Raw genomic sequence first — 12,020 nt, 5'->3', positions numbered from 1 at the left:
ATTATTTGACACCAGTAAAGTATTGTTTTCAAGTGGACTGTATTTGGTAGTGTGTAACTCAACAAGTGCAATTAATTAGAGTTTACTATTATTCAATTTTGATCTACACCAAAAATCGATTGACATACAAAGAATAGATAGCTATTTTCTTGATTAAAACTCTTTTAAAAAAAAGAAAAAGAAAAAATACAGTTTAGTATTTTTCTTTAATAAAATTATTTATCCCAATTCAGTGATCCTAGACATACACAATGCGTCCATGTGGCACCGCGTTTTCCCTCTCTCTTTCGACGGCGTTTACCAGTCTCTCTCTCTTAATTCTTCAACCATTTCGCGTCTCTTTGGTCAGCCTCTTCTTTTTTCCTCTCCTCCATTCCTCAATACCATAAACTTTTTCTACCATTTTTCTCTCCAAATTTTCTCGGTAAAGTTACACAACTAGTACATAAATTACTTCTTACTTTTTCTTTTTTGATTCAGTTTAAAAATTTTCTTGGAAGAGAGAGAGAGAGAAAGAGGATACTCAAGAGAGAAGTTTCTCGCACTTTCCACCAAAAACCCTAGTGGTGAACTTTCGATGGGTTTGGCTCGCGATGCATCACCTACCTCGATTTTTTGGTCATAGTAGCAAGCAAAGCAAAGGCATGGATCGGAGAAAGAACTCGAGGAAACCGAAGCTAGAGCGCCGCAATGCTGTGAAGCACATTGAGTACGACGCCGCATCGTCCTCTTCCTCTCTGGAAGAGTCTTCTTCGTTTTCTTCTTCTCTCCACACGCGATCGTTGGATTTATCGGACCGCACGAGCTTCCGAATCGAAGGAATCGACGGCGAGTTCGATGTGATATGCAAGAGGTTAGGGCTATCGGGACCCGAAGACTTTGCGATACCCGCGGCGGCGTGGGAAGCACGGAAGATCCGATCGTCTTCGGATCTTCTTCCCAGGTCTAGGTTGCAAGGGTTGGATAGTCCGAAAATAGAGGAAGTGAAAGACACGGCGGTGAGGACCGAGTCCGAAGCTGAAGCTGTAGCTGAATTGATTTGTGAGAGAATTGTTGATACTGTTAGAATAGTAGATGAAACTGAGTTGACTCGGTCTGATCCAGCCGAGTCAAGTGGCTGTTGTGTGACCGGCGGTTGTGGTGGTGGTGGAATTAAAGGAACTCGGCCGCCGGTGCTAAAGCCACCGCCGGGGATGAGACTTCCGGCTATCGATATGGCTTGCTCGACTTGGGACCTGTTGAAGGACTTTGCGGGCGATGGTGGTCCGGTAATGGTTCATGGCGGATTGTTAAGTTCTTCATCAGATGAAGAAGTGAAAGAGGAGGAGGAGGAGGAGGAGGAGGAGGAGGAAGAGGACAAAGGAGGAGAAGCAAAAGAAGTTGAGGCGGCGGCGGCGGCGGCGGGGGCTTCGGTGAAGAGAGAGTTGCTATCGGAGTCGTCTTGTTCGTTTACTACGAATGATGACGATTCGTCTAGCACTACCACGGACCCTACGTCTAGTATTTCTCCCAATGGGAGATTTAGGCGTTCTATTGCGTATTGGCAAAAGGGTGAACTTCTGGGACGGGGCTCCTTTGGATCTGTGTACGAAGGAATCTCTGAGTAAGTTTTCCAATGCTGTTTATACTATGCTTCGACTATGATACATTATTTAGCTCTGCATTCTTTAGATGGCAAAGTTTTAACCTATAAACCCGTTTGGAGGAATCTCTTCCAACCCCATTACGTGGATGATTTTTAGATGACAGAGCACCTATAAACTCGTTTGAACGAATCTCTTCCAACATCCACGTTTATTATTTGAATAAGTAACATGACTTATTAAAAATGTCATGTGATTAAAATTAGGGATTTTCCTCTAAATCGATTTTGATAGTTGTTACAACGGTGGAGAGGATATTTGAACTTTGGATGTCTTATTTGGAAACATTAGGAGTGCCAATTAGTTGAGCTACAAGTTTCTTGGCTTCCTCTTCCATATAAGCTAGCGATTGATTATTTCTTTATTAGGAAAATTAATAAAAAAACCCATGTAGTTTCTCCAAAACATGAAACTGCAATAGTTGTAATGTATCACTTATGGTCTGATTGGATTGAGGGGGAGGGAGGGGAAGTAGAGTAGAGTAGAGTGGAATTGACACAAAATTAGCCTATTTTTAGCCACCTTTACTCTACTCTACTCCCCTCCACTTCCCTTCCTTAATCTGTTGTGGTATTGTTTTATGTTATATGTAAATCAGTAAACATCTATTAAAATAAACTGAGTTTTTCATATGATGACACATGTCCATATTTAAAGCTATATTTTCACATAAAACAATACCACATAGGGGTTGTGTAAGTGTTACACTAAAAAAACTCCAGGGGTTAAATGTTAGGCAATTAAGATTTCGTACATAAAACATTAAGGGCACACTTGATATGCTTTAATGGAATGGCTATTCAATTATTTGGTTGCATTTTTATTACAAGTAATAGTTATTTATTCCTTATAAATAGATATTCCTTTAATTGAGGAATATCTATTCCTTTCTAAAGTTGATGTAATAGCTATTCTTTAATACATGTAATAACTTTAGAAATTATTATATTTCCAAAAATACAAAGTATCTCTATTTACATAATAATTATAAAATTATTATGTTTCCAAAAATACATATTTGTGGTTTTATTCCTATTTCATAACCAAAAGTATTAATAGGATTAGTTATTCCATTACATAATCTTTTTTTTAGTAATGTGGATTACGATTCCTAACGTGATTGCCATTTAGGAATACAAATCCTCTATACTACTTTTTGTGTACCACTTTATGTTCCACCAATCATAATTTGTCATTTACTAAATTTTTTTTTTCCCATTTTAAATTTCAGTTATTTTGTAAGAAAAGTAAAATCAATACATGACAAGTTGTGATTGATGAAATATAGAGTGATACACAATAAATGGTATAGAGTATTTGTATACGCCATTTAGTATACTAAATGTACCCTAAATGTTACAGTGAAACCACGGGGAGATTGTGTATCTTTTTGCCTTATTAATTTATTATTTTTTTAAGAGGAGAGAAAAGAGGGAAGGAGTGGGGCGGGGGGTTGGAGGTTGGCGAAGTTCAAATGACTTGCTGCAAGTTTGTTGTTTGATAATATTAATGTTCTCCTCTTTCTAATGAGCTAAAGCTCAAATGCTACCTTCTTCTCCCCGTGTAAGAATAGTCTGGAGGTGAAGTCATGGATATAAGAACTATTGGGTGCATTTGTAACTTATCGATCCAAAGAAATATTAATGATCTCCTTCGTGTTAAGTCATTTTTGTTATTGCAATGCCTAATATGTAGAGATCCACATTACCTTAAATTTTATGGCCCTATTCTATAACATAACAAATTGTCAAAGAAGTAACTGTTGTTGGCTTAGATGTATATATCTATCAAGTTAAAGATTTGATGCTACTTTATTTATCAACAAATGAAAAGAAAAGATTTGATACTACTTTCTATTAGGACCCATTGAGAAGTTGAGTCCACATTCTTAGTGGTCCATACCTTCATAGTCATGCTTTAAACTAAAGATCAGAGGAAGACTAGAAGAACACTTTTTTGATAAGCAGACTAGAAGAACACTTTGACTATAAAAGAGAGTGACCTTATAGTAATTTTTTCATAAATGATAAAAACTTTCCATAGCAACTAACAACCCTTTGAAATGAGGTGTCTCACTATTTTTGTGAAAGTTGAGGCAGCTCATGAAAACCTAGTTCAGGTGAGTACGTTATGATAGACGAAGTCCAATTGAGAGAAAGATCTAGATCGAGAGATTGTTTGGCATTGATGATATAAATTGGAACCTTTTGCTGATGCTTTTAGAAAACTTAGATTAGATCCCTACAAGTGATGAAAAAGCAGATTGATCCACAGATGCTATGTTTTGGTGGTTGGCTGTGTTGGTTTTATGATGCAATCTTCAAGTTACCTGGTCATTATTTGAACCTAAGACCTACTACAAAACTGTCCTACCCCATTACCACCTGCCTAGCAGATGGATTTAAATGCCAGAATCTTTATATTATCAAATCAAGAACTTTCTTTATTTTTTGTTGGTCCTAAACGGTTATTTGTAACTCCACCTGTGTCTGTGCATAGTGTTATATATTTGTTCACAACTGTTCCCAATCCCAGGAAAAGGAGGAGGGTTTGGTAGGTTGACGGCCAGCGTAAAATTTAGTCACTCTATTATGAATGGATCTTGATCTGTTATTTGTGCTTCTTTGTTTATAATTAATTCTCCCTGCCCCCTCTGCAGCGATGGATTCTTCTTTGCTGTGAAGGAAGTTTCACTTCTGGATCAAGGAAGTCAGGGAAAGCAAAGTGTTTATTACCTTGAGCAGGTGAGGCGGGTTTTTATTTTGATCTGGTGTAATGTTTTGGTCCTGAGTATTGATATTCTCTGATATTCTGACAATCTTGGTAAATTTTTGGGACTAAAAAGTATTCTGTTCCTGTGTTTTTGGTGAGATTCTTATTTTTTTCATCCTGTGATTCCTTTTCAGGAGATCAGTCTTTTAAGTCAGTTTGAACATGAGAACATAGTTCAATACTATGGCACAGATAAGGTACTTTTTTTCCCATGCTCTTTCTGAGTCTTGAATCTAGACCACATAATATGAAAGTTGTCATTACAGTTCATCATACCATTCACCCACTGTTGGAACTAATTATGCTTCTTAAAATCGCTATTCAAAGTTTAAATTGCTTATATATATATATATTTGATTGGTAGTTACACACACATCTAGTGGGTCTACAATGCATGACCTCACGTTACCTTGCGTTTATAAGGGGAAGAGGTGTCATTTGAGCTAGAGCTGAGTGGCAGTTTAAATTACTTATATTCATGTCATGATATTTAAGCAAACTCCTCATAGTGACTTGTCATGCTCTCCTTGGCTTGATACTCCTGCCCTGTGGTGCCTGTCTGCACCTGTATAAAAGAGTCCAATTTTATGTATTGATAGTGAAAAATATTAATATGCAGTACTGTCTGCTATATAATTTATTATCAAGTTATTACTGCATAATTTCATCCTCTTTCATAGTCTTGCCAGTTACCAATTCAAATATAGTTAAAAATATACATGCAATATAGGTGGATTGACATGCAAGTACAGAATTTCATATGTTGTTGTCTCACATCTAATTCCCGGCTTGTGATGATGTCAGCTGTGGTGTCAGTCATTCTTCTATCCTTGTGTTTGTATCCACATTTTTCATGATTTATATAAGGATGATACTGCATTGCCAAGCACTTTGCAGGATGCCTGATCATCTTCTTTTATTTATTTATTTTTATAAGTATGATATTATATTAAAAGAATAATTACTTCATGCTCACAATAATGAGCATACTGTAACCTAAAAGAATTATGCACAAAATTTAAGTGAATTCTAAAAAAGAGTAGCAATTTGTATGCACAACTCAAATCAAACAAAGTTCTAATAAAAAATAATTCCAACTGGGACCTTGATCTTTCTGAATCTTCAAAAATTCAACTATTTTGCTCCTTCCACAATAGTCACATTTCTTAGTTATAGTTTCTTGTTTTACGTAAATTTTCCCGTTAAAGCCTATCTTACATTCTGATCTATGGTGGTTGCAGGATGAATCAAAACTATATATCTTTCTTGAGCTTGTAACCAAGGGCTCCCTCCAAATGCTTTATAGGAGGTATCATCTTCGAGATTCCCAAGTCTCCGCATATACAAGACAGATTCTGCATGGTTTGAAGTACCTTCATGACAGAAAAGTTGTTCACAGGTGAAAATCATTCTCTGTGTCATTTGTGCTGCATTTACATGTGATCCTTAAGTTATATTGGTTATCTTGTTCTCACCTGATTTTGACATTGTTTTATTGCTTAGATATGTGTTCCTTATATCTGGTTTTATTGTTTTCAAGTTCTATGTTTATCTTTGCCCCCAGTGAGCTGCATCATAAGTCAGATCCATTGCCACAAACCAGACCAATTGTTTTTTTGGGTGCCTCAACCTCCCCCCCCCAAACAAAGTTGGGGGATGCTGTGTCACATGCATGATGTGATTGCTTCATGGCCTTCTAGAGGCCTCACCTAGGTGAATTTAATTGGAACCTCAGCCTGAAAAGAAAGTGTCATATGCCCCAAACTTTTCAACCAAAGTTCTTTATAAAATTGAAGTGTTTCATTAATTCATCCTGACTTCTACTACTCCTAGTCTTGGTCTCCTAATATAGTCAGTAAAGCCAAACAAAAATATGTAAAAGACCTGAAATAGGAAACTATGGTCCATGTTTGGAAAATCTAGAAATTGCTAACATAATCCCCTGCTTAAACCGTAATAAGCAGTATTAGCATGGAGGTCTTGAATTAGGCCTCATACTGAATTTATACCTCATTTTGAAATTTCTTTGTTATTTAAACTTGCTTATCCTTAGCCTTTGGTACTTCCATCAGAGGTCCCTGGAATTGAGTGATTGGTTTTTCTTGATGAACACTTATTTCAGCTCTAGATTATCTATTTTCTCACCTGGTCTCTGAAGTACTGAATTTAGTTTCTTTGAAAACCCTTTTTATTGATTTATTCAAGCTTTTCATGATTGGAAATTGGAGAGGGTGGTTTCCCTAATGGGTTTGTTGTATCCTAATTTAATGTTTGTTGTGGGAACTGTTACTTGTGATGGGTTCCAAACTGTTAATTTGTTGTATGCTCTCATTATGAATGTTTAAGAGGTGCTAGTGGTAGCCATTTGGTGTGTATGGGGCAGCAAGTGTCTAAGAAACTGGCTTTCCTTGTGGCCACAACTGCATTGGGTAAAATTTTTAATATGGCTAATCTATTAAATATAATACTATTCTGGTTAACCGGCGTTGCATGTTTACGGGCAAATGTGAATTTGTGGATAATCGATTGTTGCATTTCTCACTTGCTCACGAGATGTGGTCCTTTGTGTTTTCTGCGTTTGGGTTTCATTGGGTGATGCCAATGAAGTTAATAGATGTTTTATTTTGCTGGAAGGGTTGTATGGCCAGCATAGTAATAGTGTCATTTGGAATGCAAACTCCTTATTGTCTTATGTGGACAAGTTGGAGAGAGTAAAACAACAAACCTTTGAAGGCACAGGGAGATCTAGTGACTACTATTGAGATAAAAGTCTATTTTCTTTTGTTTGTTTGAATGTTTTACCATTGTTGGGGGAGTATCTTGTAATTCTTTGGTGGAGTTCATGGACCGCTGGAATCTACTATTGTGAATGTTAGGAGGCTCTATTATGTGAGCTTCCTCTTATCTAATAACATTCTTGGTTACTTGTAGAAAAAAAACATTGTTTAGGAAATCACTATTTTTTATGCCTTTTCTAGAGCAAAGGTTGAGAGGTGATTGGCAGTTCCACTATGCAGAGATAAACACACAGTCACTTATCTCTTTCTTTCATGTTTTGAAGGGATATTAAATGTGCAAATATCTTGGTGGATGCAAGTGGATCTGTGAAGCTTGCAGATTTTGGATTGGCAAAGGTTTTTATTTTTTTATTTTATTTTTTTGCTTCCTCTATCATGTTTTTTTCCATCATCTTAAACAACTTCTGAAACGATTTTCTTTTCTTTATCTAATATTGTGTACCATTTTTCAGGCTACCAAATTGAATGATGTTAAATCTTGCCAGGGGACTGCATTCTGGATGGCCCCTGAGGTTTGGCTTTACTCTTTTCTTTTATGTTTTTAGACTAACAAGTGGTTCCTGTAACAATGAATTCTCTTATGGTCAATTTCAAATGTTGGAGAAAACATGGTTTTAAATATTATCTTATTTGAGTGCATGTCAGCTCGGTTAACAGTTATTGCTGATGCATTATAATTTTGCTCTTTTATTTGTTAGGACTTGTGTGTAAGTCATGGACTGGCATTCTTTATAATGTCTGAGTAGCTTGACTGCTTCAGTTAGGAACCAGCATCGTTGGTAATTGCAGTTGGAAGCGTTGAGTTTGGCACTTTTAGGAAAACCTTTTTTGGATGGCTCTTAAATTTTCCTTTCTTCCTGAACTTTGATAGATCCATTTCATAGACTCAATCCTGTTGCTGAGTTCACCAGTTCATATTGGTAACTGACAATTGGATTGAAAGCTAAAATAGCCTTATAAATCATAGAAAATGTAGGCAATCCAAAGTGTGCAGTGCAACAGTGTATATCAGACTGAGGCACCATTATGATTATGTTATTTTGTTCTTGCAGTTCTGACAGAATCTTGATATTCTGTGTTGGTACTTGATAACCTTGTTTCTCATCCTAATTGAATCTAAAGTGCTGCAGTTTGGTAACCATATGGACCTTATGCATTTGACCTGGTTACTTACCTAAGAGCCTGTCTGGTGTGGTGACCTGTCTTGTGAGTTGTGGATTGTCCCATCTCAGATCATTTTGGATTTAATGTGAAATTATTTTCTAGAAATGAACTACATAGGGAAAGCACAACTTAACTAACCTTTAGTACCAACTTGATGCAAACAGTAAAGAGTTTGAGGAAAACAACATTGAACATCAAACAATTCAAGAATTGCTGTCTTGTTTTGATGTGGGGCCTTCTTTGTATTTCATGGGCTACTTTAGTTACTATTGAATCTTTCATAGGCCTTCTTTGTATCTTTCATAGGCTACTGAAAAAATAGGTCATATATATAAGCTCGCCGTCGTGCATCTGAACTTATCTTTTCCATAATTTTACATCATCTATATGTTTAAGCTAGATCATTTCAATAAGTTGATGGGCATTGAAGGTTGATGATGGGTTTTATACTGCTGCATTTTTGGTGGAGTATCACAAAATTTGTGTAATACTGGCCTTTTCTTTATCTCCAATTAGAAATTTTTTGTTTAGATGGCCTAATGCTATTTTTTGGAGGCATACATATATTTAGTGGATATTTCTTTTGCCTTTGAAAGAATTGAACCTAAAAGATATTACACATTTTATAAACTTTGCCATTTGTTGTTGGGGAGATTGCATGCTGATTATATGGAGTATATAATGTCTAGTAAATTTTATCAATTACACCTATTTGCCCTTTTCCAAGGAATTCATTTTTATTCATATCTACAAAAATAAAGTATCAATTGTTTCTGATTATCATGCTGTGCATGTACAGGTTGTTAATAGGAAGAACCAGGGTTATGGACTTCCAGCTGATATATGGAGTCTTGGATGCACAGTATTGGAGATGTTAACCCGTCAGATTCCATATGCAGAATTGGAATGTGTGCGTGTCATGCTTTTCTTTTCTTTTTTTCTCCTTGGTGTTTATTGTTATGATGATGGTGATGTGTTTTATGTATTGGTGAAACATGTTCTTCTCTTATAATTGTTTAGATATACTTGTTTGGTTGATTTTGAGAAAATTAGTATTCAACACTTCAGTTTGAAGTCAATATTTCTTGCACGTGCGTGCGCGCACACACATGCACGTATGTATGTATTCTATTTTTGTAATTTTTATTAAAAAAATTTATATAATTTTCTCTTTGCTGATGCAATGCCCTTGAGTGAAACCTGCATGATATATCTTACTCCTTTTTTTATTCATGCAATTTTATTAGTTGCATGACTGTTGCTTTTGTGAGATTAACAGTGTTGTTTACTTTTGTGACTTGGCAGTTTGCAGCATTATTTAAAATTGGAAAGGGTGAGGCACCCCCTGTTCCTAAGTCTCTCTCAAAAGATGCACAGGATTTTATCCTGCAGTGCCTTAAAGTTAATCCAGATCATCGTCCCACTGCTGTTCAGCTCTTAGACCATCCATTTGTAAAGAGGCCACTCTCCACATCCTCAGGCTCAGCATCTCCTCGCAGTCTTGGTAGACGGGGTTGAAACATTTTCCTTCACAAGTCCATGAAAGATGATAAGGTGAAAGTTATTATTTATTTTAACATCTTTATGTAGCCTGCTCTTTCTTCCTGACACTCCATGACAGTGGAAGTAAACAGAATAGGAAAATTGAACATGAATGTTACCTCTGGCATGTTGTTGAATCCTGAATAATTGAGAAATTCCTTTCTATTAATTAGAGTATCAGACATTGTCATGGGTGTTCATCTTTGTCACAACATGAGAACCTTATTCCTTGCTAGAAGACATGAGAAGAACCCTAAGACACTTGGAATAACTGTTAATATTTTCTATTTAGGAACCTGAATTTCCACCACTATGATCATTATATTTACTAAGCTGGGCATTGGATTTAAACTGTCCTGTCTTTGTCGTTTGGATTGGAGTTGTTGAGCTGAAAAATTCTCCATTAATTAACATGATAGATTTAGCCTTCCTCCTAGGGCCAAAAAAAATACCTGAGAGTTACTCATAGTTTTCCCATATCTGCTGACATGCTCGTATGTTACTGTTTCAAAAAAATTTATGCATCTGACATTTTCTCTGCATCTTGGGTTAGTTTTATTATTTTCAGTCACTGATACAAACTCTTTGCTATTGATAGCAGCTATGTCCATCTTTAAGTGCGCAAGAATTTTTTCATGTTGCATCCCCAAGTGAAGTGTTCTGGGACCCGTGTGGCAGCCATTAAATTTTTCTTGTTCAGTGGACAGTAAAAAGTCAATCTGCATGCATGTTATGGCTGAAATCAAATTTCTAAGCATTGCTTTAGTTCTAGAAATGGATCTAAAACTGCGAAGCAGCATGCAGTGCTTGCAGCTCTTAAATTCTTTTATTGTTACTTTGTCTGCCATGGGGGCGGGGCTGGGGCAGGGGGTGGGGTAGGGAGAAAGATTTCTTTGATGTGGAGTAGTTCTTTATTCTAATATTTTTTTAGAGTTGAGAATATAGGGTTGAAAGATTTTAGGGGCAAGGTGTGAGAGTAATTGTTGTAATATTAGGAGGGCATACACAATTTGTATATATCTATTAATGGACAATGTGGAGTACATCTTTTTCAAGTGCAAGTTTTTGTCTATTTTGCTTTTGTGATTTATTGTATGCACTGTTCATTTCATTGAATAAAGAATATGATGAGTTTGTTATAGCCCCGGGAGGTGGGGGTGGTTTAAAAATTTGGCTCCCAACGCCACTATGAAAATCATTTCTTCTTGTGAACGAATGTCGAATCGTATCAATGACAATGAAACTTATGCTGGAATAGGAACTTTCCAAAATTGGTTTGCGCATAAGATTCTTTAAAAAAAAAAAAAAAAAAAATCGAAAATAGCATAGCCCCAAATGTCTATGAATCTCGCCCCAATTTGAATTCGAAAGACAAACGAATATCTCAGAACTTTTGAGTAGCCTTTGGAATCCATACAAAGGGATCCTAGTCGCCTCATAGCAAATTGTTCTTCAAGCGTCACTAGTAATGACAGTGTCCATCGTCAGTACCTTCTGGCCTTATGTTCAACTGCATCAACAATTAGCACTGTTTTAGAAAAACGATTTTGGTTTTCTCGACAAAGATTGCAGAGAGTTACCTAGATTCATGGATGCCAAAAGAATTGTGGCGAAGCAGCGAACTCAAGTCAAGAGGTCCCTCTAGTTCTAATTTTGATAGCTAATAGATAACTGCATTGGAACGCAAGGGCATGAGCTTACTTAGAAGTTAGAACATGCACGAGATTCTCAAATAAAACTGAGATTTGATTTGGCACATCGTCTCCCAAGGGGTCCTAAACTTCTAAGAGCATGGAGGATTCTAGCCCCATCGTGCTAGTTGGTAGAATTTTTGAAGTCCTAATAAGAGCATCCACAGCAGTGGAGCTAAAAAATTAGCTTTTTAGCTCCACCAAAAGTTACTTTATCTATTTTACCTACACACATGCTGCAGCAGTGGATCTATTTTAGCTTTCAACACAATAAAATAATATAAACATCACAATAAAATAATATATCCACTACAATAAAATAATATATTTACTACAATAAACAACAATTACAACCACTCGCAACCACCACCGCTACCGCTACCGCCGCTACCATCGCTACCGCCACCCGC

The 12,020-nt window shown here is 36.5% G+C and overlaps 1 protein-coding gene across 2 annotated transcripts; it reads left to right on the top strand.

The window, feature by feature from the left end:
- Window positions 1-253: 253 nt before the first annotated feature.
- LOC126698336 (mitogen-activated protein kinase kinase kinase 1-like) lies at window positions 254-10,980 on the top strand. 2 transcript variants are annotated; one of them, XM_050395485.1, is made up of 9 exons: window positions 254-1,603; window positions 4,303-4,387; window positions 4,550-4,612; window positions 5,657-5,814; window positions 7,477-7,549; window positions 7,666-7,725; window positions 9,177-9,287; window positions 9,683-9,931; window positions 10,521-10,980. In XM_050395485.1, the coding sequence occupies exons 1-8, from the start codon at window positions 594-596 to the stop codon at window positions 9,893-9,895; spliced, it is 1,773 nt and encodes a 590-aa protein (XP_050251442.1). In that variant the 5' UTR covers window positions 254-593; the 3' UTR covers window positions 9,896-9,931; window positions 10,521-10,980. The 2 variants fall into 2 exon arrangements, with proteins under 2 accessions (XP_050251442.1, XP_050251443.1); XM_050395486.1 differs by having other exon boundaries at window positions 10,518-10,980.
- The last annotated feature ends 1,040 nt before the right edge of the window (window positions 10,981-12,020 follow it).

The sequence above is a fragment of the Quercus robur genome, chromosome 9 (genome assembly GCF_932294415.1).
Source record: "Quercus robur chromosome 9, dhQueRobu3.1, whole genome shotgun sequence".
Classification (NCBI taxonomy): domain Eukaryota; kingdom Viridiplantae; phylum Streptophyta; class Magnoliopsida; order Fagales; family Fagaceae; genus Quercus; species Quercus robur.
Note: the sequence above shows the minus strand (reverse complement) of the source record. Positions and strands in the feature narration are given on the sequence as shown.

Excerpts from the sequence above, each read along its gene's own strand:
- LOC126698336 (XM_050395485.1), top strand. The coding sequence starts at position 594 with ATGCATCACCTACCTCGATTTTTTGGTCATAGTAGCAAGCAAAGCAAA. Across the intron at positions 4,613-5,656 it reads AATACTATGGCACAGATAAG|GATGAATCAAAACTATATAT; the intron begins GTACTTTTTTTC and ends TGGTGGTTGCAG. Across the intron at positions 9,288-9,682 it reads CATATGCAGAATTGGAATGT|TTTGCAGCATTATTTAAAAT; the intron begins GTGCGTGTCATG and ends GTGACTTGGCAG.